At 54.1% G+C, this 26,802-nt stretch overlaps 1 protein-coding gene across 1 annotated transcript; it reads right to left on the bottom strand.

Moving 5' to 3' along the window:
* Positions 1 to 22,551: 22,551 nt before the first annotated feature.
* On the bottom strand, positions 22,552 to 26,802 carry LOC123096564 (protein HEAT STRESS TOLERANT DWD 1). Its single transcript, XM_044518334.1, has 13 exons — positions 26,723 to 26,802; positions 26,561 to 26,623; positions 26,236 to 26,342; positions 26,070 to 26,148; positions 25,195 to 25,371; positions 24,974 to 25,072; positions 24,572 to 24,740; positions 24,319 to 24,422; positions 24,090 to 24,229; positions 23,933 to 24,005; positions 23,255 to 23,370; positions 23,037 to 23,154; positions 22,552 to 22,910 (listed from the first exon to the last, which is right to left on the bottom strand). Exons 1-13 carry the CDS (start codon positions 26,771 to 26,773, stop codon positions 22,758 to 22,760), a joined length of 1,449 nt encoding a protein of 482 aa, XP_044374269.1. The 5' UTR covers positions 26,774 to 26,802; the 3' UTR covers positions 22,552 to 22,757.

Below are 26,802 nucleotides of genomic sequence, written 5' to 3'. Positions count from 1 at the left end.
AGCGTGAAAACAAAAGACGTCACACCTAACATGAGACAAACGAAACTACCAAACATGACCAAAACTACGCAGCCTTGAGAAACCACCTGACACCGCAGTACCGGACACACCAAGCAATCTCTGGAGGAGGACAAGTCACACTGTTGAAATTGTCCCCTCGCGCCAAACCGTGCTCCTGCCAGCAGATAGCAAGATAGACATAAAATATAGGAGATCATCAGGGCCACCCTGTGACAGAGTTGAGGACGCTATACGCCAGGGAAGGCATGCCTGAAGCCGTTGGATAGCTACGACCAAAAGGGTCTGGGGCTCCACGACAACACCTCAATAGGGTGAGGACGCCAAGCGCTACCGCCGTCGAGCCCGAGAGGACGGACTAGGGTTTTCACCCTGGAGCCTAGGCACCATGAGGGGACCCACAACAACGCCCCCGAGAGGAACGACTGTCGGAGTAATTGGCCACGGGTAGCCTCATTGGCCCCCATGGCGCTTCAAGATATCGGGGCCGGCTGCTTCCTCAAGATTCAAAGAGTCAAGAGCCGCCTCTTCGCGGCCGGCTGCTAGGAGACGGCAAAGCCCAGCAGGTGGCCACGAGGTGGGCCGGCTCCTAGCAGGCGGCCCTAGGCGTCCTCAAAGTTGGCACCCACATAAATGCGATGAGACAGGGCGTGGCTACAGCACGCCTTGCCACCCCTGAATCTGGGGCCAAGCGTGGCCACAGTGCATCATACCAGACGGAGATCTCCCGTCCGGCGCGGCACTGTTGCCACACAGCCCATGACATCACCCCTGTCAGAGAGAGCCATGCTCCCACGATGGGCTGTCGGTACGGCCCGCAAGCGGCGGGCCCTACCTGTCCACAAGGAGCCAGAAGGCGGCGAGCCCAGACCAGTCGGCTCGTAGGGAGGCCGGCCCCTGACCAGGCGGCCTTCCTCTCCTTGGAGTTTGTGCGCCATTAATCAGAAGAGACGGGGAATGACTACGGTGATCGCCCGCCAGGCGGCGGGTACTGTAGCCACGCCCCTCCCGACAAAGCATGCATCATTATAGGCATCGCTACAGTGTTGAGCAGCCAGCAAGACCCGAGAGCAGCGGGTGCGGCCCATCGGTCAGGTATGAGACAGCCGGCGGGGCCCACTAGGCGGCGGGCCCCAGCGGCCGCTGGAGAAGCCGGCAACCGTAGACACTGACAGCCAAGGCCTACACCCGGCCAGATTACCCTTGTACCCCTGGGGGGTAGGCCTATATAAACCCCCCAGGGCACCCATGCAAAGGGTTCAGACTCTAGTTCACTCACACACCCATATAGAGAGAGGAAGCTAGGGCTAGCCTTGTTCTTCTTCCCCCTCTAGAGAAACAGCTCAAGGAGCAAGCTTGTAGTCACCAATGTTGCTTGAGTGATCATGCGGAGACCCCGCAGAGCAGGAGTAGGGGTGTTATCTCCTAGGAGCCCCGAACCTGGGTAAGATTCGCCGGTGTGTATGTCTACGCCTCATCCCGTTTCCTGGCACCGGCGACGTATTATTAGCCCCCTCCATGATAAGCCATCCTTTGGCATATGTCGCACGACACCCCCGACATTTGGCGCCCACCGTGGGGCTAGGTGCACCATCGTCCAGAGATCTGTTCTGGACGGGAACCCTCTTCCTCCCCAGCGAGCGCAGCCAGCCCGGCACGCCCGATGGCGTTAGCGCCGACGTGCTGCATGGCGCAGAGATTGCCTGTGCAGCGGCTGGCCTCGCTGACCTTGTTGGCGAGATCCGCCTCTCCGACGAGCCCGCCCCAGGGCGCAGCCAGCTCCAAGAGCTGCCTCGTCGATCTCCTTGGCAAGCTCGACATTGCCAACGAGCCCGCCTCCGACCTAGAGTCGATCGGCTCCACCGACCCGATGCTTGTCGACTCCGACACCGCATCCCTTGACGCCTTCCCCACCAACATGGTGGTCATCGACGACCATCTCCCTCGCGCCGACAGTGGCGGCAGCACCATCACGGAGGTGCTCGTCGTCAGCCACGATGGAGCTTCTGGTGGCGGCGCCCAAGACCCGCTCGAGGTGGCGCTATGAGACCTGTCTGCACCCATCGCAGAAGATGCCGACGCCGAGACACTAGAAGCTCGCCGCGTCTTGCTCGTCGAGAGCGCCAAGAAGTTGGCCACCATGAGACGCCTCTCAGAGGCCTACTAGCGCGAGATCGACCGCGCTGTTGGCGGCACGCCGACTGCTGGCGGGCCTAGCCGCGTTGGCACAGTCCGGCAGCGTGGCGCTGCCATCGCCAGCATGTTTGGGGCAGACCGCCCTGTCTATGCCACGCCCACGGAGAACATACGAGCTGCCCAGGCGGCAGCAGACGAGCTGGACAACCTCGAGGGCGACAAGCGTCGCTTCATGACGGAGCGCGTCCAGCAGCTCATTGACGCGGCTGCCGCATAGAAGGACCCGGCCAGCGGGTCGAGAACCCGCCCCCTCGCCGAGATCAAGGCGCGACCTCCCGGACGCCGACTGGTGGCGTCCATGACAGACGAGACAAAGAGCCGGCTGCTAGCCGCAGCCGCACGCGCGTCACCATCGAGCGCGACCAAGATGGCCGCCCACGAGCAGTGGAACGACGGGACGATTGTCCGCCACCCCCTCCATCTCAGAGGGAGAGGCGTGCTTCCCCGCCGCCTGTTGACCACCCAACTCTCGGCGACCGGCTGGGCCGCCGAGAGGGAATCGGAGAGAACGACGCCCGCCACCGGATCGACCGTCTCAATCGATCCCTGACGCTAGAAGAGGAAGACGCGCTGGGCCCGCCTTGTTTCAGCCCCCGCATCCGTGACGAGCCATTTCCCAAAGGGTTTACGCTCCCACGAGATACGCCCAAGTATAACGGCTCTGTGAAGCCAAAGGATTGGCTGGTCGACTACTCCACGACCGTCAGCATAGCGAACGACAACAAGCGTGTTGCCGTGAAGTACGTTCTGCTCATGCTCCAGGGCACGGCCCGGACATGGCTGAACAGCCTGAAGCCCTGCAGCATCAACAGCTGGGTAGATTTCACTGAAGTCTTCGTCCGCAACTTCACCAGCACCTACAAGCGGCCGCCCAAGCCTCGCCAGCTCTCGTTGTGCGTCCAAGGCCCCAACGAGTCCACCCGCGACTACCTGACGCGGTGGGCTGAACTGCGCAACTCCTGCGAAGGGGTGCACGAGGTCCAAGCAATCGAGTACTTCACTGTTGGGTGCCGAGAGGGCAACTTACTCAAGCACTGACTCCTCTGCGACGAGCCGACCATACTCGACGAGCTACTGATCATAGCAGACAAGTACGCCACTGCCGACTCCTCCATGAAGTCGGAGCTCCGCGTGGATACTTCTGGGAAGGTGCTCCCTCCGGCTCCTCGGACGCCGGCTAGAGACAACAGTCGGCGCCAGCAGCCGAACGACAACAAGCGCAAGGCCCAGCAGCCGGCTTCCACTAGCCAGCAGGTGACGACAGTTGAGGATCAGCAACCTGAAGGACAACCCCTCCCCAAGCGCCAGAAGGGCAGCAAGCTAGTTTGGTGACCTGCTTTCTCCTTTGAGCAGACCCTCGATGCCCCTTGCAAGTTCCACAGCGGGGCGAAGTCGTCCAACCATACCACTCGGAAATGCCACTGGCTTGTCCGCATCACTAAGGGAGAAGGACTCCCCCCACCGCCTGCTGGCCCGCCGGCTCCGCCTCCCCAGCAGTCGGCCGCCCGTCCAACAGTCGGCGCAATCCAAGATGATTACCCTGAAGAGCATGGTGCATACGTTGTCTTCACCAGCGTTGCCAATGACAGACACAGCCGGCGTCAGCAGCACCGAGAAGTGAACGCAGTCGCCTCAACTGCTCCAGAATTCATGCACTGGTCTGAGAGGCCTATCAGTTGGAGCCGAGCTGACCACCCGGAAGTGATGCCCTCCCCGGGTTCTTATGCCCTGGTATTGGATGCCACCCTTGCAACGGAGAGGCGAGCTGCTCGTTTCTCCCGGATTCTGATAGACGGCGGTAGCAGCATCAACATCCTTTACCGCGACACCATGGAAAAGTTGAAGATCAAAGAGAAGCAGCTGCTGCCCAGTCGGACTGTGTTTCATGCCATTGTGCCCGGCTTGTCCTGCTCACCAATCGGCAAAGTCAAGATAGATGTCCTCTTCGGAGACAAGGATCATTTCCGCCGAGAAGCGATTTGGTTTGAGGTGGTTGACCTGGAGAGTCCTTACCATGTGCTCATAGGCCGGCCTGCCCTAGCCAAGTTTATGGCGGTGCCTCATTACGCCTACCTCAAGATGAAGATGCCAGGGACCAAGGGCATTATCACGATCAATGGGGATTATGAGAAGTCGTCCGCCTGTGCTGCTGCCAGTAGCCGGTTGGCCGAGTCCCTCGTGATTGCGGCTGAGAAGAAGCTCCTCGACCAGGTGGTGGCCATGGCCGGCAAGCAGCCGGACCTGTCACCAGAGCCCAAAGAGTCAGAAACTGAGGGCTCCTTCAAGCCGGCCAAAGAAACAAAGAAAATCCCCTTGGACCCAGAGCACCCAGAGAGGCACGCTGTCATAGGTGCCAACATTGATAGCAAATAGGAAAGCGAGCTCGTCGATTTCCTCCGTGAGAATCGGGACATCTTTGCATGGTCTCCCAAAGACATGCCGGGTGTTCCGACGGATTTCGCCGAGCACAAGCTACATGTTAGAGCAGACACCAAACCAGTCAGACAGCCCCTCCGCCGACTGTCGGAGGAGAAGAGAAGAATTGTTGGTGAAGAGATCGCCCATCTGTTGGCAGCCGGCTTCATCATGGAACTTTTCTTCCCAGAATGGCTTGCCAACCCAGTCCTTGTACTGAAGAAGAACAACAAGTGGCGCATGTGCATTGATTACACTAGTCTCAAAAAAGCATGCCCCAAGGATCAGTTTGTGTTACCCCGGATTGACCAGGTGATAGACTCCACAGCCGGATGCGAGCTGTTGAGTTTCTTGGATGCCTACTCAGGTTACCACCAGATCAAGTTGAACCCGACAGACCGCCTGAAGACCGCCTTCATCACACCATTCGGAGTCTTCTGCTACCTGACCATGACATTCGGCTTGAGAAATGTTGGTGCCACGTTCCAGCGTTGCATGCAGAAGTGTCTCCTCAAGCAGCTCGGCAGAAATGCCCACGTCTATGTAGACGATATCGTGGTGAAGACGGAGAAGCGCGGTACCTTCTTGGAAGATCTCAAGGAAACTTTTGAAAATCCGCGTTGGTTTTAGATCAAGCTCAACCCAGAGAAATGCGTCTTTGGAGTACCAGCCGGCCAGCTCCTCGGCTTCCTGGTCTCAGAGTGCGGCATCGAGTGCAAACCTATGAAGATCAAGGCCATCGAGAGGATGGAGAAGCCCACCCGACTGAGAGACGTCCAGAAGTTCACCGGCTGTTTGGCATCCATCAGCCGCTTCATCAGTCGGCTGGGCGAGAAGGCTCTTCCCCTGTACCAGCTCATGAAGAAGACCACTCATTTCGAGTGGAATGACAAGGCGCATGAAGCTTTTCTCCAGCTAAAGAAGATGTTGACCACGCCGCCTATCCTGGCGGCTCCAGCTGCTAAAGAACCTATGTACCTTTACATCGCCGCCACCAGCCGGGTGGTCAACACTGTTATGATGGTAGAGCGCCCAGAAGACGGCAGAGCACAGTCGGTCCAGAGGCCCGTGTACTATTTGAGTGAGGTGATGTCAACCTCGAAGCAGAACTACCCCCACTACCAGAAGATGTGCTACGGCGTGCACTTTGCTGCCAAGAAGCTGAAGCCATACTTTCAAGAGCATCCAATCACGGTTGTCTGCACTGCCCCACTTGCCAAGATCATTGGCAACAGAGATGCATCTGGCCGAGTGGCCAAATGGGCCATCGAGTTGGCCCCATACACCATCTTTTACCAGCCACGCACCGCCATCAAGTCCCAAGCACTGGCCGACTTCCTTGTTGACTGGGCTGAGACCCAGTACCTGCCGCCAGCTCCAGACTCCACTCATTGGCGGATGCACTTCGATGGCTCAAAGATGCGCTCCGGCTGGGGAGCCGGCATTGTTCTCACTTCTCCCAAAGGCGACAAGCTCGGATACACATTGCAAATCCATTTCGCCGCCTCCAACAATGTAGCCGAATATGAAGCACTAATACACGGCTTCCGGCTGGCCAAAGAGATCGGCATCCGCCGGATCCTGTGCTACGGCGATTCCGACTTGGTGGTCCAACAGTCGTCTGGTGACTGGGACGCCAAGGATGCAAACATGGCGAGCTACCGTTTCCTCGTCCAGCAACTCAGCGGATAATTTGAAGGGTGTGAGTTCCTTCACGTGCCACGAAACGACAACGAGCAGGTAGACGCATTGGCACGGATCGGCTCCACCCGTCAAGCAATACCAGCCGGCGTTTCCCTTCAGTGCCTCCGCAAGCCATCGATCAATCTTCTCCAGAATCTGAGTCCATCTTCGTGCCGGCTCCTCCCGAAGCAGTCGGATCCGACTCGGGGGCAGCAGCAGCCGGCCCGGGGACTTCAGCGAGCGGCGCGGGGACTGCGGCAGTCGCACCCGGCCCGGGGACTTCACAACCCGGCCCAGGGGCTGCGGCAGTCGGCCCGGGGACTTCACCAAGCGGCTCCGGGACTGCAGCAGTCGCACCCGGCCCGGGGACTTCACAACCCAGCCCAGGGACTGCAGCAGTCGGCCCGGGGACTTCAGCAACACAGCAAGCGGCAATCGATTCCAACCCGCCGCCTCCCAACCCAACCGCCCTCGTACAAGTGGCCGTAGTGGCAGTAGAAGAAATTCAAGCACCGTCATGGGCAGAGCCCATCCTCAAGTTTCTGGTGAATAGAGAGCTGTCGGCCGATGAGATCTCAGCCCGGCAGGTGCAGCGCCGAGCAGGAGCCTACACGATAGTAAACAGAGAGCTCGTCAGGCGCAGTGTGACTGGAGTCTTCCAGCGCTGCGTAGAATCAGAGAAAGGCCAAGCAATCCTCAAAGATATCCACCAAGGAGAGTGCGGCCACCACGTGGCCTCCAGATCCCTTGTTGCCAAGGCTTTCTGCCATGGTTTCTTTTGGCCGACTGCATTGGAAGACGCCAAGGAATTGGTCAAGCATTGCAAAGGGTGTCAGAAGTTCAGCCCCCAACAACATCTACCGGCTTCTGCACTCAAAACCATCCCCCTGGCTTGGCCCTCTGCGGTCTGGGGGTTGGATATGGTGGGACCATTCAAGACAGCACGCGGCGGCAGGACCCATCTGCTCATTGTCATGGACAAGTTCACCAAGTGGATTGAAGCAAAGCCAGTCAAGAAGTTGAATGGTTCGACTGTTGTGACCTTCATTGCAGACATCACCACCCGGTACGGAGTACCACACAACAACAAATGGGACAAATTTTGCCAAAGGAGCCTTGGCCCGTTTCTGCGCGACGCAGGGCATCCGACTGGACTTAGCGTCCGTTGCCCACCCGCAGTCAAATAGCCAAGTCGAGCGAGCAAACGGCCTCATCCTCTCCGATATCAAGCCCGGACTGGTCGAGCCTCTGGAGCGGTCGGCCGACTGCTGGATCGACGAGCTACCGGCCGTCCTTTGGAGCCACCGCACCACTCCAAACAAATCAACCGGTTTCACTCCATTCTTTCTCGTGTACAGTGTCGAGACTGTCATCCCAACTGACATTGAGTTTGACTCACCTCGCGTCACCATGTACATGGAGGCGGAGGCGAAAGAGGCAGGAGAAGACGACGTTGATCTGCTGGAAGAGGGCCGGCTGTTGGCACTCAGCTGGTCCGCCATCTACCAGCAGAGTTTACGCCGCTACCACAGCCGGAAAGTCAACCCAAGATCCTTCCAAGAGGGAGACCTTGTGCTCCGGCTGATCCAGCGAACAGCCGGCCAGCACAAGCTCTCGGCCCCTTGGGAAGGCCCCTTCGTCATCAGCAAGGCATTGGGCAACGACTCCTACTACCTCATCAACGCGCAGAAGCCCAGAGCACGTAAGAGAGACGATTCGGGCAAGGAATCGGAGCGCCCATGGAATGCAAATCTTCTCCGAAGATTTTACAGTTGATTCAGTATGTACCACACTACCTTTTGTATTAAGTACAAGACATCGGGGCCCTCGAGGAGCACTCGGGGGCTACCCCTTTTATCTATATGATAATTTCTATGCCCATGAATGTGTTATTGCATTATTCTGCCTGGCACCGGGTTCGACCAGTCGGCCCGGGGGCTTGCCGCCTTGTACTATGTCAATGCTACCTGCAGTCGGACAAGTAGTGTGTCGGCACCTAAGCCCTCTCTTGCCACAAGCCGCAGCTTGCAGAGCGACTGCCCGGTCGGCAAGAGATAAGGACAGGGAACGGTGCCCACACGAAAAATGGCTAAGGACTACAGCATTTGCATAGGCCAAGTCGGCTCTTCACTTCGCCGACCGGCTGTTGAGCAGCCGGCCGACCGGTTTCTAACTTAATTTGCTACACTCTACCAAATGGCTAAAGTACTTGCCTTCCCAAAACGGCCAAGTACTTGATCCAGCCACAGACCGCGGAGCGGCTGTCCGGCTGGCAAGGCGGCAACCAAGGGAAGTCGGCAAAGGAAAAAAGCCAAAGGAGTAGAAAAGCAAGACAAGTCAGAAATCGGAAAAGGACAATTTTTTACAGCAAAGGCCCTTGGCCAGCATTCAACGGAGTTTGAATACACCCCCAGCGGGTGGAACTGCGCGGACTTAATAATTTTTGTTCAAGCGGTTACAAACAGGAAAAGGAAAGATAACTTGTCCGCTTAGGCCAGAGGAGCAGCAGCCGGATCGGAGGGGTCGGCGGAGGTAGAAGCTCCGGGTGGTGGAGCAGCCGCCTGGTGGGTCTCTACCTGGTCAGCGTCGGCAGCAGTCGGCTCGCCAGCGCTCCGTCAGTTGGTCGAGACTTGGTCAGGCTGAGGCCGGTCGTCGTCTTCACCATCCGGCGCGTCATCTTCACTGTCCTCGTCCTCATCCTCCTCCTCCTCGCCCTCATCGCTGGAGGCGATCTCCTCCACCTAGTCCTCGCCGCCTTTTGGGTTCAGCCCGAACCAGTTAGGCGGCACCTCGGCGCCCGCTTCATCCAGCTCAGGGAGGAAAACGCTGGTGTCCGTGTACTCGGCGATCGCCGCGGCGCGGTGATAGAGCTGGGGAGCCACCGCCTCCAACTCCTCGCCGGCTTCGGCACGGAGAGTGGCCAGCTGGTCCAAGTTCAGCCCAGGGTACCACCCCTTGACGAACTCCAGGGCTCGCAGTGCACCTGCCCGGGCGGAAGAGCCTTTCCACGCCTCGAAGCGGCCAATGGCCACCTCCAACCAGTCGGAGGTCCGGCTGGCGGTGCGCAGAATGGGAGTACCCGGCCAGAGGGCGGAGACCACTTGGGCTCCAGCACACTGAAGACGGCGGAGAGCCCGATGCACCGGCTTGAGATGAGCCTGGATGGCGAGCATCTGCTCGGCAAGGGTCTGAGGGGCGTTGGGCGCGATTGTCGCGCCAGCCAGCCTCCGCTCGTCGCGATGAGCCTCGACGGCTTGGCTGGTGGCAACAGAGTAGCCAGGGAAATACTCTGCTCAAGGAAAGAAGAAAAAGTGAGAAGTCGGAGGCCGGCTTGCAGGACAAACCGGCAGGAAGAAGAAGGAAAAGAGCAACTTACCATCGAGCATGTCCTCGATCTCGCCGTAGCCGACCGACAGGGCCTTCTCCTTGTCAACCCAGTTCGAGCGGTGAGTCTCGAACTCGGCCTGGAGAGCCTCCTCCGCATCTTTGAGCTTCTGCAGCTCCGCCTAGTGCTTGTCCGCCTGGTCAGCCAGCTGCTTGGCCAGGCGGTCTCGCTCCTGCTCCATCTTGAGGCGCTCCTCCTCCTTGGCGTGCAACATGGTTTGAGCTTCGCCCATTTGCTGCCGCAAGGTGGCATTGGCTCCTGCAGAAGACAAGGGTGAGAAGAGGTCAGCAAATCAACAAACAAAGAAGTAATCGTCGGAAGATCCGACCCGACTGCTCAGCAGTCGGCCCGAATCTCGGGGGCTACACCCTGCAGGTGCGTTGACGCGCCCCCGCGAAGGATTGAACAATTCAACAAAAGAAATAAGAAAAGGTGGTTGCCGAAAGATCCGACCCGACTGCTCAGTAGTCGGCGCGAATCTCGAGGGCTACACCCCGCGGGTGCGCTGGCGCGCCCCCGCGAGAATGAAGAATGGAGTGCTTACTCCGGCTGTCTGTCAGCTCGGCGGTCCGCTTGGATAGCTCCCGGACTTGGGAGTTGTAGGCGGCCACGCGAATGTTGTGGTAGTCCTGCCACAGAATCAATGGTCAGCATTTGGAACTTGCCTTTAAGTTCTGAGCCGCCTGCTCAGCAGCCGGCCCGAAACTCGGGGGCTACACCCAGTGGGTGCGTTGGCACGCCCCCACAGAAGATTGCAAAGATTGAAAGAAAAGGCATAAGGAGCATACCCGGACGGCGGCTCGCGACGCCAAAGAACTTCTTCGTATAGTCCTGGAGGGCGTCGCCTTGGGCCTGAAGCAGGGAGTGGACTTCCTGTGCAGACTTGTTAAGGACGCCCGTCCCGCCCCCAGACGTCCACTCCCGCGGGACGGCACTAGTGGCCTCCGCTTCTGGGGCCGATGAGCTGGAGGCTCCGACTTCCTGAGGCCGCGACGCTGAAGTCGCCTTCGTCACACACCAGTGCGTCGGAGTTGACGATGAGAGTCGCCCCCACCACCAGCTCGCCGCTGACTCGAGGCGCCGATGGCGCGTCAGGCCGACTGCCTGAGCCTCGGCAGCCGGCGCTTGCTGGGACGCCTCCGTCCGCGGGATGACGGCGTCGCCTCGCTCCCTCTCCATGACCGGTTGGTCGTTGCCGACCCCTCCAGTCGGCGCCGGGATCCCTGTCGCCGGCGGCATGGAGCGCAGCGGAATGACCAGTGATACGTCTCCAACGTATCTATAATTTTTTATTGTTCCATGCTATTATATTATCCATCTAGGATGTTTTATATGCATTTATATGCTATTTTATATGATTTTTGGGACTAACCTATTAACCTAGAGCCCAGTGCCAGTTTCTGTTTTTTCCTTGTTTTTGAGTATTGCTGAAAAGGAAAACCAAACGGAGTCCAATTGACCTGAAATTTGACGGAGATTATTTTTGGACCAGAAGAAGCCCACGGAGCATCGGAGATAGGCTAGAAGAGTCCTGAGGCACCCACGAGGGTGGGGCGCGCCCCCTATCTCGTGGCCGCCTCGGAGACCCCCTGACTTGTTCCCGACGCCAAAACCTCTTATATATACAGAAACCCCCAGAACATAACCTAGATCGGGAGTTCCACCGCCGCAAGCCTCTGTAGCCACCAAAAACCAATTGGGACCCTGTTCCGGCACCCTGCCGGAGGGGGGAATCCCTCTCCGGTGGCCATCTTCGTCATCCCGACGCTCTCCATGACGAGGAGGGAGTAGTTCACCCTCGGGGCTGAGGGTATGTACCAGTAGCTATGTGTTTGATCTCTCTCTCTCTCTCGTGTTCTTGATTCGGCACGATCTTGATGTATCGCGAGCTTTGCAATTAGTTGGATCTTATGATGTTTCTCCCCCTCTACTCTCTTGTAATGGATTGAGTTTTCCCTTTGAAGTTATCTTATCAGATTGAGTCTTTAAGGATTTGAGAACACTTGATGTATGTCTTGCATGTGCTTATCTGTGGTGACAATGGGATATTCACGTGGTCTACTTGATGTATGTTTTGGTGATCAACTTGCGGGTTCAGTGACCTTGTGAACTTATGCATAGGGGTTGGCACATGTTTTCGTCTTGACTCTCGCGTAGAAACTTTGGGGCACTCTTTGAAGTTCTTTGTGTTGGTTGAATAGATGAATCTGAGATTGTGTGATGCATATCGTATAATCATACCCACGGATACTTGAGGTGACATTGGAGTATCTAGGTGACATTAGGGTTTTGGTTGATTTGTGTCTTAAGGTGTTATTCTAGTACGAACTCTATGATAGATCGAACGGAAAGAATAGCTTCGTGTTATTTTACTATGGACTCTTGAATAGATTAATCAGAAAGAATAACTTTGAGGTGGTTTCGTACCCTACCATAATCTCTTCGTTTGTTCTCCGCTATTAGTGACTTTGGAGTGACTCTCATGTTGAGGGATAGTTATATGATCCAATTATGTTATTATTGTTGAGAGAACTTGCACTAGTGAAAGTATGAACCCTAGGCCTTGTTTCCTAGCATTGCAGTACCGTTTACGCTCACTTTTATCGCTTGCTACCTTGCTGTTTTTATATTTTCAGATTACAAAAACCTATATCTACCATCCATATTGCACTTGTATCACCATCTCTTCTCCGAACTAGTGCACCTATACAATTTACCATTGTATTGGGTGTGTTGGGGACACAAGAGACTCTTTGTTATTTGGTTGCAGGGTTGTTTGAGAGAGACCATCTTCAACCTACGCCTCCCACGGATTGATAAACCTTAGGTCATCCACTTGAGGGAAATTTGCTACTCTCCTACAAACCTCTGCACTTGGAGGCCCAACAACGTCTACAAGAAGAAGGTTGCGTAGTAGACATCAACCAGCTGTGGAGCCTGGCCACCCGCGGCTGCTCCCGCTTGTGCTTTGGCGGCCGCGTCCGCCTAGGCCTTGGTCGCCTCCTCCTCTTGGGCCTTGGCTGCCGTGTCCGCCTCCTCCTGCGTTGCCTTGGCCGCGTCCACCTTCGCCTTCTCCGCCCGCTCCTTCTCCTCGCGCCTCCCGCGCGTTCTTCTCCGTCGCCTCCCGGAGGTCGGCGAGCGGGTCTATGCGGCGGGCGTTGGCGGAACCCTCCGTCCCTCCGATGATGGAGGCGGAGGTCGACCGCTCAAGAGAGAGCGGTGCTCTGTTCACACAAGACAAAAAGAATTCAGAGAAGGTTTACAAAGAGACACAAAAAAGACAAAGGAAAACACAAGGAAGAACAAGCACTTACGCGGACACCGTCGGCGGCTGCTTCGGGACCTTCTGGAACCGGGCTGCCTTCCCGGCAGCCTCCTCCTGCCTGGTCGCCGCGGCCGAGCCCTTGGGCTTCTTCGGCCGGCCACCTTGCCGCTACGTGCCGGCTCGATGCTTCGGTGCGCCGCCTGGTGCGGGTGGCGCCGCTGAGGAGCTCGCCCCCGCCCTGTTAGCAGCCGGCGGGCGGCGCGGCTCGGCTTCCTCCTCGTCGTCATCCGGCCACGTCTCGACGCCGCCTCCTCCACCGGAGCCGCCTGCCCCGTTGTCACCGCCTGTGGCGTCGTCTTCCAAGGTGGCCGCCCCCAAGTCGGGGTCGTCCGCGTCGCTCATCGCTCGGTTCGGCAGGAATTCCTCGCCTTGCGCCGGGGCGTCGGCTGCCTGCTGGGTCGTGAGGAGCTGCAACACGTCCGACTGATCAGTCGGCAAAGCATAACTCGGTAGAAGAAGAAAAGACCAAGAAAGAAAGGAGAGTCGGGAGCTTACGGCAGGAGGCGGATGCACGCGGGAGTACGGCCGCTTGCCGAACTGCCAGTCCGACTCCGAGAGCTTGAGGTTCACGATCTCGTTCACCATGCGGGCCACCTCCATGGCCGGCATCTCCAGGGTGGACAGCCGGCATGGGTCTCGGTGCCCACTCATCTGGCTGATCATGTGAGGCCAGCCTTGGAGGGGGAGAACCTGGCGCACCACGAAGGCGGTCAACAAGTCGGACGCCTGGAGGCCCTCCAAGTTCGTCATCTCCTTAAGCCTGGCGACGGCAGCGGTGGAGGCGAGTGACAGGTGCTTTGGCTTGAAGGTCTAGTTGGTGCGCGGCTCGGCCGGTGGGCCGGCTTCGTAGGCCGGCAGGCTGACGAAGTCCAGCGCCGGGTTGATATTCTTCACGTAGAAGTACGACTTCTGCCACAGCTTGACGGACTGGGTCAAGGTGATGGCCGGGAAGCGGTTGCCGGCTCCTGGGCGCAGCACCGCGACGAAGGCGCCGCACTGAGCCGCCTCGTCCTTGACAGAGACGCCGAGCTTGGGGTAGAAGAACTCTCCCCACAACTCGAGAGTGGGGAGAATGCCAAGGTAGCCCTCGCATAGCGTGACGAAGGCCGATAGCAGCACCACCGTGTTCGGTGTGAGGTGGTGCGGCTGGAGGTGATAAAATTGGAGGAAGGAGCGGAGAAAGCCGCTAGCCGGCAGGCCGAAGCCACGGAGAAAGTGAGACCGAAAGATGACGCGTTCGCCGTCTTGCGGCGCCGGCGAGATTTCTTTCGCCGGCGGGACGCGTACCTCTACATAGCCTGCGCCGGGTAACCGTCGCGTGTTGCGGAGGAAGTCGAGGTGGTCCTGGTGGACGTTGGAGCCGTCCCAGGCACCGGAATTCGCCTTGTTGCGTGCCATGAGAGCTTGGAGCTCGATGAAGGCGCGGCGCGGCAAGAGATGGGCGAACCCACGGGAGAACGGCAACGCCGCGGAGGAGAAAGGCTCTGCGGTAATGAGCTGCGGCGGCGCTTCGGCGAAGGGCAGAGGCGTCGCAGCGGTGAAGAAAGGAAGGAAGAAAGAGATGGCAAAGGGCGAGGAGGGCGCGCGTGCTAATGCCGCCCCCTCCTCCCCCTATTTATATCCCTATAGGCTGCGAAGCCGAGGGGACGGGGCGTGGGGATCGTGGGATTAACTGTGCCCATGACCCCACATTAACCGTGCAGTAACAGCGTGGAGTAATCACGCCACGGAATCCCAACCGTTTGCCTCGGCCACAGCGGATCCGCGCGCGTGCCGAGGCCCGGTAGTGGTTGGCCCCGGCCTGCGGCGATGTCCCATCGCGCGCATGGGCTGGCTGGCGGCCTGGCCGGCTGGAGACACATGGCGTGCAGTTGACAGGTGACAAGACTGGCGCCAGGCTGGCGCACCACCGAGCTCCCGCTAAGACATTTCAAAAACCACCAGACAGCCTGCCTGGACATATCCGACTCCTAGCAGTCGGTACGATGGAAGACGGACGGAGCAAGATCAAAAGAAGCACTCGGAGTAGGAAGCTGCTGAGGCTCCTTCCTTCCACCAGCCACGGAGCCTCATCAGCTTCAGGGACTACTGTCGGAGTAATTGGCCACGGGTAGCCTCATCGGCCCCCATGGCGCTTCAAGACATCGGGGCCGGCTGCTCCCTCAAGATTGAAAGAGCCAAGCGCCGCCTCCTCGCGGCCGGCTGGTCCAAGCGGCCGGCTGCCAGGAGACGGCAAAGCCCAGTAGGCGGCCACGAGGTGGGCCGGCTCCTAACAGGCGGCCTCCAGAGAGGCCGGCTCCTAGCAGGCGGCCCTAGGCGTTCTCAAAGTTGGCACCCACATAAATGCGATGAGACAGGGCGTGGCTACAACACGCCTTGCCACCCCCGAATCTGGGGCCAAGCGTGGCCACAGTGCATCATACCAGACGGAGATCTCCCGTCCGGCGCGGCACTGTTGGCACGCAGCCCATGACATCACCCCTGTCAGAGGGAGCCATGCTCCCACGACGGGCTGTCGGTACGGCCCGCAAGTGGCGGGCCCTGCCTGTCCACAAGGAGCCAGAAGACGGTGAGCCTAGACCAGTCGGCTCGTAGGGAGGCCGGCCCCTGACCAGGCGGCCTTCCTCTCCTTGGAGTTTGTGCGCCATTAACCAGAAGACGGGGAATGGCTACAGTGATCGCCCACCAGGCGGCGGTACTGTAGCCACGCCCCTCCCGACAAAGCATGCATCATTACAGGCATCGCTACAGTGCTGAGCAGCCAGCAAGACCCGAGAACGGCGGGCGCGGCCTGCCGGGCAGGTACGAGACAGCCGGCGGGGCCCACCAGGCGGCGGGGCCCACCAGGCGGCGGGCCCCAGTGGCCGGCGGAGAAGCCGGCGACCGTAGGCACTGACAGCCGAGGCCTACACCCGGCCAGATTACCCTTTTACCCCTGGGGGGGTAGGCCTATATAAACCCCCCAGGACACCCATGGAAAGGGTTCAGACTCTAGTTCACCCACACACCCATATAGAGAGGAAGCTAGGGCTAGCCTTGTTCTTCTTCCCCTCCAGAGAAACAGCTCAAGGAGCAAGCTTGTAGTCACCATTGTTGCTTGAGTGATCATGCGGAGAGCCCGCAGAGCAGGAGTAGGGGTGTAATCTCCTAGGAGAGCCCCGAACCTGGGTAAGATTCGTCGGCGTGCATGTCTACGCCTCATCCCGTTTCCTGGCACCGACGACGTATTATTAGCCCCCTCCATGATAAGCCATCCTTTGGCATATGTCGCACGACACCCCCGACAACGCCGCCAGCAGGTGTGGCCGTTACAGATGGAAAGCGCGATGCTTTCACTCAGACCTTTGAGACATCCATTTTGCAACATTATTTCTTGGTATAAATTTATCATTATTATAAACTCACAAGCTCTTCGAGTGATGCGCCCCTTAGGTCACCATCTTTGCACTTGCAGACACACCTCAATACTTGTTGACAGTTGTTTGAATGGTGTAACATAATGGAGTACCCACTTTGCATTCAATCATGGATCACTCCAATGTTATAGGGCATGTAGTGCTTTTGCTCATGAAAACAAACATACACACTTTGCTAAAATGTCGTGGCCTTTTACTCCGTTCGTGCAATAAGTTCCACACGGCCAATCACATCTCACACAACAAATTCATCCTCCATGTTGGAGCACGAATCCACCGTGTCTCCTTCAAAGTCAAGAAGGACAACATCAAAATATTCTACTATGGTATCTTGACCAAGCACTTGCAGGACATGGTTTTTGGCCGAACACCATGAGTGGGGATTTTGTGTGTGTCGGGTGTGGAGTCGTGGCGGGGGTCCAGACTCCCCCAAACCCTCCCCCACTTTGGTTCTGATTTATGGAATTTTGCACGTCCAATCCGGTCGGAACAAGTGCTGGCTTAACCTCCGCATCCTCAAACAAGAGCTGAAGCACATGGTGACGCGCGATTGGGATTGGCAGGTCACTCAAGTGGGAGATGACGATTTCGTGGTGGTCTTTCCGTCTACTGATCTATTACACATGGCGAAATCGAGCGGGAAGTTGTTTCTGTCTATCAATGACATCACTGCGCGTGTGGGCGACATGCTTCATGAGGAGATCCAGCCTATGGTGATGCCTGAGACATGGGTTCGGCTCCATGGCATTCCAAAGAAGCATCGGCATGAGGACCGCATCAAGGAGGGGTTCCGGATGCTGGGCTGGCCGATCGTGGTCGATGAGCTATCTCTGATCAGGTTGGGACCTGTTCGGATGAAGCTCGCATGCAAAGCCCCGGAGAAGCTTAATGGAGTTGTCGAGGTGTGGTTCAACCACGAGGGATATCAGATCAAGGTTGAGCGAGAGACCCTACCCAAACGGGGTGGCGAGCGGGCAGTGCACGGCTCTGGCCCCTCCAATCCTCTCCCCAAGGATGCTGATCTGTCAAAGGATGCGCGGCCTCCGAGCAACACCAAGCAGGGCAGGGCCGAACCAGGCAATGACCAGCAAGGGGGCGAGGGCACCCCAAGTGCTGCGGCGAACCAGGACTCCAAGATGCTCGACATGGGGGACGAACAAGACGACAGCATCCAGGACACATCCATTGACACGGAAACTTGGGACAAGTTGGGAGCGTTGTCGGCTGGTGCTGGAGCCATTGGGGTGGCGACACAGGACACGGCGGTGAGTGTGCCTCCGCTAGCTCGCTCTCTGGAGCTGACCTTCAATGAATACAGGTCCAACTTCTCGGCCCTGATCTAGGAGGTGGCGTCTCAGCTTGGCACGGTTGGGGCTTCCACTGTTGCTCCTCTCCCTGCCTCATCCTCTCCAGTGGTCGTGGGGGCGGACTCTGGCTGCGTGGTGAACGAGGGTGCCGACCTGACGCCTGCTCCGCGTCGTGGCTCCAACAGCGCCGGGCGGCAACCCAAGAAGACGGCGGGGAGGAAGCCGGCTAACAAGCAGGCGATGACCGGGGCGGCGGTGGCTACGTCTGACCTTGGAGGAGATTTGGGGGCGGCGCTGGGGGCGACTGGAGCGAGCAGCAAGGCCAGGCGCTCCAAGGCGACTCCGGTGGTGCAGAGAGCTCCTAGCGTTCGGGCCAAGGCCAAGCTGGGTGATCTGTCATCCATGGAGAGCGCCAAGCTCCGCATCGCAGACAAGAACATGGACTCCTCAGGTAACCCCTTGCCCTCTTTCCGTATTCTAAACGCTTTCTCAGACGATCACATGGCGAGCATTTTAGATGACTGCGGAATGGCGATTAGTGGTCCTCAGAGCGATATTATACCTCTCGTTCGTGCTAGGGAAGAGGCGCAAGCAGCGCTGGCTGCTGCGGCTGTTCGTTGCGCTGATAGCAACGCGTTAGCCATCGTTCCAGTAGAGGCTGGTGACGAGGACATGCCCGATGAAGCGACACAAGCTAGGGAAGCTGGTGTCCTTCCTTCTAATGGTCGTGTGACGGCTAGGAAGAGAGTGGCGAAGGCGGTGACCTCTCGGGGTGTGCGCCTACGTAATAGAATTCTATAGATGAGGTACATGTTCTGGAATATCCGTGGTTGTGGCCACGGTGGCCGTCGCACTCAACTAAAAGAGTACATGGCCAAAGAACGTATCGATGTGGTTGCGCTTCAGGAGACGATTAAAACGGACTTTCTTTCAGAGATCTGCTCGCGTACGATCCCCTTCAGCGTTTTGATTTGCATTGGGTTTCCTCTGTGGGGCATTCTTGTGGCATTTTGATGGGTTGTCATCGAGATGTATGTGATGTATTGCAATGGGATGTTGGTGTTTTCTTTCTGTCCGCACCTATTAAACATCGTGTATCTAGTTTTTCGTGGGTTGTCGTGTGTGTTTATGGACCAGCTGATCACTCCAGATCGCTTGCGTTCCTTCTCGAACTGACAAATCTGGTTGGGGCCAAACGGGCTAACAACCTTCTAGTGGTTCGGTGATTTTAACTTGATATGCTCGGGGGTGGACAAGAATAATGCTAATATTGATTGGACTAGGGTGTCCTTATTCAATAGTGCCATTGCGGCAGCAGCATTGCGCAAAGCGGCGCGGACCGGGGCCAGATATACATGCACTAACAAACAAACACAACCGGTTCATAGCGTGTTGGATCGAGTCTTTTTACACCCGAATGGGAGGTGCTGTTCCCCATGTGTTCTCTCATGGCTGAGACGCGCATTGGATCAGACCATGTACCGCTAATATTTTCCTCAGGGGAGGATCTCATCCGTCGTAGCCCTAGATTCTACTTCAAAACGGCTTGGTTCGGAGCGGAGGGTTTCGCCCAGATGGTGGTAGATCGATGGGGATCGATCTATGCCCAATTGGGGCCCCAACGTGGGCCAGCGGAGTGCTGGAACGCGGTACCAGGCAAGCTCCGTGCTTTCCTACGCGGGTGGGGCGCTAATCACGGTAGCGAATCCAAGAAGGCTCGCGCGCGTATTGTAGAGGCAATTGCGCTGTTAGATGCGGAGGCAGATCGCCGTCCTTTTTCGGAGGACGAGTGGGCCCATAGGTACGCCTTGGAAAACCAAGTCACGGCGATTTTGCGCGCGGAGGAGGAGTACTGGCGACGTAGGGGCGGAGTCAAATGGGTCACGAAAGGAGACGCAAACACCGGATATTTCCACGCTTATGCGAACGGGAGGAAACGGAAGTGCTCCATTCTGCGTCTTTAATCTAATCACGGGCTCCTGTTGATGCAAGAACAAATCGCGGCTCATATTTATGAGTTTTTCATAGGCCTTTTGGGGACGGCCGACGAAAAACCTCTTTGCTTGCGCGATGATTTGTGGGATCACGCGGAGCGTGTCTCTCCGGAGGAGAACGACAGGCTTGCTCTTTCTTTTCTTCCCGAGGAAATAGATCAGGCCCTAGACGGCATGAAAACGAGCACGGCGCCCAGACCGGACGGGTGGCCTGTCGAGTTCTTCAAGAGGTTTTGGCCCTGCCTTAAGCACCTGTTCTACAATATCGTCAACGGCTTTGCTTTGGGCACGATAGATCTTTCTCGCCTGAATTATGGAGCCATTAGCCTTATTCCTAAGGTGAAAGGGGCGGATAACATTAAGCTTTTTAGACCCATCACCCTGATTAACGTTCCTTTCAAAATTTGTGTGAAAGCTTATGCCTCGCGTTTGGCACCGGTCGCTCAACGGGTCATTAGTTCTAGTCAGACAAGGTTTTCTTAAACGCCGAAACATACTTGAGGGCCCAATCGCGTTACAAGAAATCATTCACGAGTTAAAACGCAGCAGGGCACATGGCGTGCTCCTTAAATTAGATTTCGAGAAAGTTTATGATCGCGTGAACTGGGAGTTTTTGCGAGAGGTCTTCCTCAAAAAGGGTTTTGAGGCAGGTTTTGTGCATCGCCTCATGCACCTCGTGTGTAGTGGGCACACGGCGGTCACTATCAATGACACAATGGGTAAGTTTTTCCGTAACAAACGTGGTCTTCGGCAGGGAGACCCAAGCTCTCCTCTCATTTTCAACTTTGTTGCGGATGCCTTAGCGGCCATGATTAACAAAGCGCGAGTAGCGGGACACATTAAAGGGCTAGTATCCCACCTTATCCCTGGTGGGGTTACGCATCTGCAATACACAGATGATACGATGCTCTTGTTCGAGCCCGACGATCACAACATAGCTACAATCAAGCTACTGCTGCTCGCTTTCGAGATATTATCGGGGCTTAAGATCAACTTTCTGAAGAGCGAAGTGATCACCATTGGGGTGGTTGATCTAGAAAGTGCTCGGATCGCCAACCTACTTAATTGCAAGCTGGGGAGCTTCCCGATTAAGTACCTTGGCCTCCCGATCTCGACCAAGAAACTAACCATTGCGGAATGGGAGCCTCTTTATGGGAAAGTCGCTAACCGGGTGAGCCCTTGGAGGGGCAGGTTTATGTCCTCGGCGGCGCGGCTTATTCTCACTAACTCGAGCTTATCCTCCCTCCCACTTTTCACAATGGGAATGTTCCTACTAGCGGATGGGGTTCACGCTAGATTCGATACACCGCGCTCTCGGTTCTTTTGGGAAGGAGCTGGGACCAAACGCAAATACCACTTAGTGAAATGGGCAGCGGTTTGTAGACCAAAAAAATTCTGTGGCTTGGGTGTTATGAATTCTAAACTCATGAACGTGGCCCTGCTTACTAAGTGGTGGTGGCGTCTTGACCAAAACGAGTCGGGACTCTGGGCCGACATTCTTCGAGCTAAATATTTCCCGGATGGGAATTTGTTCAAGGCAAAAAGCAACGGTTCGGCCTTTTGGAATGGGGTCCAAGCGGTTCGGCCGGCTTTCGCAGTGGGTGCGCAGTTCGGTGTGAACGATGGCAAGCCTACACGTTTCTGGCTCAACCATTGGTGGGGTCAGGAACCGCTGTGGCATTCCCATTCGGAACTGTACCAACTGGCAACGGACACCAACATTATGGTGGCCGATGCTCTTCGAGTCCATCCGCCTGCTATCTCCTTTATTAGGACACTAGACACGACGGAGGCCGCCAGCTGGGACTCATTGGCGGCTGACTTGGGTGGATTGACGCGTAGTAATGGGGCGGATACGATTATGTGGAAGTTGACCTCCTCCAAGAAATTTACGGTCAAGTCCCTGTACGACAAGCTTTCCGAGGGTACTACGCTAGACATAGCTAGGGGGCTATGGAAGGCCGGTATACCTCTCAAAATCAAGATCTTTTTGTGGCAAATGTTTTGCAACCGCTTACCAACCTCCGATAATGTGGCCAAACGCAATGGGCCGGTGGACGGAACGTGCTCCACTTGCGGTTTAGGGGAAAACGCAAATCACGTGTTCTTTGGATGTGCACTTGCTAGATTTGCGTGGAGTGCGGTTAGAGACGCTTTCAAACAAAATTGGAATCCACAGTCTAGCCACGATTTACTTACTATCTTAACGGCGCAAAGAGGGGCCAATGCAAGGATAGTTTGGCGATGCGTTGGGGCGCTGCTTTGGTCCCTTTGGTCGGTTTGGAACAAAATTACGATTGAGCACAAGTTCCCAGCCCACCCTGCTGATATCATCTTCAAATGTCACATTTTCCTTCAGATATGTGCACCGTTGGGAAGAAACGTGACGAGGAACGCATGAACGAGACTATGGAGCTGATCAAGATGACCATGATGAAGGCTCGACAAGACGGGTCGACTGCTTGACCATGAGATCTCTACTTTTAGCTATATGTCTTCTTGATGCTCCTTTTAGCTATCTGTCTTCTTGATGCTCCGCTTTTGTGATCTATAACTACTGTCTGTTCCTTCTTAGCTTTATCCGGAGCCTACGGCTCGATGACTGTTTTATTGAAGCCTACGGCTCGATGACTGTTTTATTCAAGCCTACGACCTAAGTATGTGTGGATGCTGCCTGATGGCTTTATTAATTTAAAGCCGGACGCTTCTAGCATCTATGTTCCAAAAAAAAAAAAACAATTGATGGCTATTTGGTGATCAGCGTTGGAGTTGCCCTAACAAGGCTCAAATATGCGCTCATCCAGCAAAATTCTTCGGTGTCAAAAGTAGAGCATCTGGGTCAGGTAATTTGGTGAGTATCATCCAGGATGACTGATTATCCACTATCTATTACACGAAATAGAGATGGTTGTCTCCACGAAACAGAGAAACATAAAATACATGATACTGAAAAGAGATAGATACTCGCAGTATTGTCCTTAGCCTAGAAGGATATTCAGATATTTCATTAGCCTTGAATTAGCCAAGTGGCGCCAAAGTAGGCTTGTCTGCCCCAGCTATGGTTGTGTCTATGTTGCTGGGCATCAGCACGTTGAAGCCATCGGCTGCCGTCGACACGATCATCCCAGGTATCTGTGGATGCCAGTGCAGTTCTTTCAAATCTTTCTGGCCCTGCACATTCACAAAATCATCACATCTACTTGCTTCTTTACAGCTCTTTACGCATGTTGTTTTGGCCGCGACACATGCAAAAGAATGGAAATTAAAGCCATCTTCAGGAGAAATTTTGTCAAGTACCTGGTGAACAAAGAGAAGTTGTGGGGGCAAATCTTCAGGAGCATTTGCCTGCTCTTTCATCTTTGCTCTGAACTCAGCTTCCTCTTCTGCATCTTTTTCCAATGAAAGATCCCAAATTCTGAAGAAAAACAATCCAGCATGTTACAGCAAGAGAACTCGACATGTCGTAGGATATCAGCACTTCAAAAACAAAACAAAATGATAGGAGGGACAGCTACGTGAGTTGATGATCAGCAGATGATACAGCCAAAGTTGATGCTTCATGTGGACTCCATTCCACAGATGTAATTGGGTGCTTGTGGTACTCGAAATGCGCTACCACTGCGGCGTCATCCTGCCAATACACAGAAAGCACAGTGAACAGAGAGTTGACGTGAACATACCATTCTCAAGCAATTGTGCATACTTATAAGAAAAGAAACAATAGTTCATATCATACATAGGAAAATATATTTTAAACAAAATTGGCAAAGCAACATACTGATTGTGGTAGTGTGTAACTGCAGTGATTTTGGCAGAAGTGTGCACTATATATACTACCGGCAACAAAATAACATGTAACAACACATACTCCCTCCGTCCCATAATGTAAGTCATTTTTCGACACGTCAAAAAATGTCTTACGTTATGGGACGGAGGGAGTATCAAATTAGCAATTCTACTAGCAATAACATGCCAAATTTTCATCAACAGAAGTCTTATTCGTCTTGTATTATCTTCAAAATACCCGTTCACTTAATACTTATCTTTCTCAATATAGAGTACATAGGCAGGCAGGCAAACAGAAGCCTAAAGTACAAATCAGAAAAACACAAACCACAGGAAAACACCCCTTTGAAGTGGGTAGTATGCAACCGACGAGCATAGAAAAATGTGCTTTGTCAAGACGAAAGTACCTTGATAAATCTAAGATCACGAATTGAGAAACTGCCATCATCACATCCTGAAGCTATCATACAGCTAGCTAGCCTGATAATGGAGGTCACAACATAAATACAACGGTATACAGAAGAAATAGTAGTGCTCATGAATAAAAAAACCTAGTAAATATACCGATTCCAGGAGACAACGTTAACATCAGCATTGTGAGCCTTAATAGGCATACAGGGTTTCTTCTCTGTCCTAACATCCCAAATACATATCTTTCCATCCACTGAACAAGAGGCAAATACGTCGCCTTCTGTGGGACTCCACTGCAAGAATATAATCAAATAATTTTTAGATAATCAACATATCCAGAGGACATAGGAGTAGATATATGATACATCATTCAGTGGTATGCCTGTAGATCTTCAACGCTTGCGGAGTGTCCAACAAATGGTTTTGTATCTACGTCCCAAGTGCTTGAAGATGGTTCCCAGAGATGAATGCAACTGTTGCAATCACCTGTGTGGAAAAAACATTAAACTGGTCTAAGCCAATGAATGTATACCAAATTAAATGAAAACGCTGATCTATGAATACATGACAGAGAGATCACGAGAGAACATATCTGAGGATAAAGCATTGTAACATGTAATAGATCTATTACATACCAGAAACAAGTCTTCCAGTAACAAGTGGACTCCAATCAATTGCATATCCTTCATCTTTATGGCCATTGAATATTTTCAAAGGTACATGATTATGGATTATGTCGTCTTCTTTGTGTGCAACTGGCCCTGAATCTGCTACTGAGTTAAGGAAGGATTTGAAGTCCCACACCTGCATATTACACACAAAGTAGTCAGTTCAATACATTATGTTCCTTACAAGTTCCTAAGAACGAAATATGATATGTAAATGACGGAATTGGGGTGTGGAGTCCTTTATTCCTAACAAATATTATGCACAGATTATTCTATCTGTTCCTGGGAAGATGTGGCAGAGATTAACCAAATGTTGAGTGGGCCAGCCACGGGAGTAAATAAAGAGAAATGAGAGCCAAACAGAATTACCTGAACATGACCTGTGTCTCCCCATGTAGCACATATGTGTGGTTGTTGAGTCATTGAGCGTATCCTGTTTACACACCCCGCATGGGCCACCTTTTTTAGCTGGTATGTACAAAATTGACCTATTAGCAACAGAAGGTTTGTACCAATGCAGCAAAGCTAAAGTGTGAAATAATTGATGTCAACGAAAAATATGAAGTTGTGCATTTAGAGAAAAAACATACATGTAGGATGGGCTTTATATCCTCATTAGTTTCCTCCTCTTCTTCTTCATCACTGCTGCTATCACTATCCATATCACTGTCAGCATCAACTTTTGAAGATGGTATAGGTTCCCGCTTCTTCCCGTTTATGTTGGAAAGCTTGAATACGCCAATATAATTCCATGGAGCCTTTTCAGCCTGTAAAGGATGAAGCATAGCCCTTAATTTAGATAGATAAACTGTGTGGAAACGTAAATGAAACATGCTACCTCCATTCCTAAATATAAGACGTTTGGGAAACGTTTGGCAGTTTAGGTAGTAAATGGTAAGCAAGTACGAAAACTTTCTTTTCATGCACTAATTACTTGAGATTCCACCAATATAAACATTATTTCTTGGAGCACAAAAATCCCCGTTAGCTGAGTCTCATTCTTAAAGCTTAACAATACCCAGCCGAGCTCGGTTGCAAGCAATCATAGCTTGGCCGAGCCTTACATATTGAAGCTGTAATAACACCAATAACAATGAAACACGCACCAAAGCAACAATCATGTTATAAATGGGAGCAAGCATCCACACTAAATTTCTGACATGGTTCATCTGTACTAATAAACATTAGCAATTGTACGACGTTCCATCTAAAATAGCAGAATAAGAAACTGATGCAGACCGGTAAATACCCTAGCACATTCTGGAGAAGTATACATGAGTAGGCACCAGCAATCCAGCAGTTAAACAAGATAATCAAATATGCCCTTACAAATACATTTGAGACGATCAAACTCATCTCTATGTGGCAGAACAGAAAGGAACTGTAATCTCAGTTTTGCTGCAAGACAAAGCATGAAGTAGTCCTTTCTGTGTAAATTTTAAAAAGGGTAAAGACGGAACGCAACCTGAGTTCCAGCAACGCCATATAATGTGTGTGGGAACTCTGATCGGACAAGCCCAAGTTGATCTTGTACAACATCAAAGCTACAAAGCGAAGTGAATCTTTGAGAACAGATAATTTCGTAGTCTACGAACAATGCCTCCCTGTGGATAAGGAGAATATAGTTTTACCTCAAGCAAGGCCAACCAATACTAAATCCTCGGAGATAGTTGTAAGCCTCGGGATCAAACTGGAGCTCCTCTCCCTCCTCCAGTGCATCTACACCTGGTTGCCACACCTAACAACAAAATCCACCATTTACATATGTAATTCCACATACACAGTTTTCAGCATCATCCTTAGCATGAGAACAGAAGAAAGCACAACTTAAGCAGGTACAAAACACAATTTAATCATAGGAGCAATTCGTCTCGGCAGGCATCTATACGCTCCAATCAATCAATCAATCAAAGAACAATAAAATAGCATTGAAACGAACGACTAGTGCTCCCGCACCTTTGCCGGACCAGAAGCCACCGCAGCGGCAGCAGACGATGAAGCATCAGCCTTCTTCGTTCCCTAACCAAACAAACGCCGCCCAAGATAACACGAAAATTAGGGAGAGCTTATCATCAGTGGGAAAAAGGAAATAAGAAGAGCCGCTGCGGAATCGCGTGCCTTGCCCTTCTTCGACTTGGACTTGCCGGCCTTCTTGACTGTGCGACCCATCGGAAAGCTAAGGCTGAGAGGTCTGCCGG

Source organism: Triticum aestivum, chromosome 4D (genome assembly GCF_018294505.1).
Source record: "Triticum aestivum cultivar Chinese Spring chromosome 4D, IWGSC CS RefSeq v2.1, whole genome shotgun sequence".
Taxonomy (NCBI): Eukaryota; Viridiplantae; Streptophyta; class Magnoliopsida; order Poales; family Poaceae; genus Triticum; species Triticum aestivum.
The sequence above is the reverse complement of the archived record's forward strand: the minus strand, read 5'-3'. Positions and strand labels throughout refer to the sequence as shown.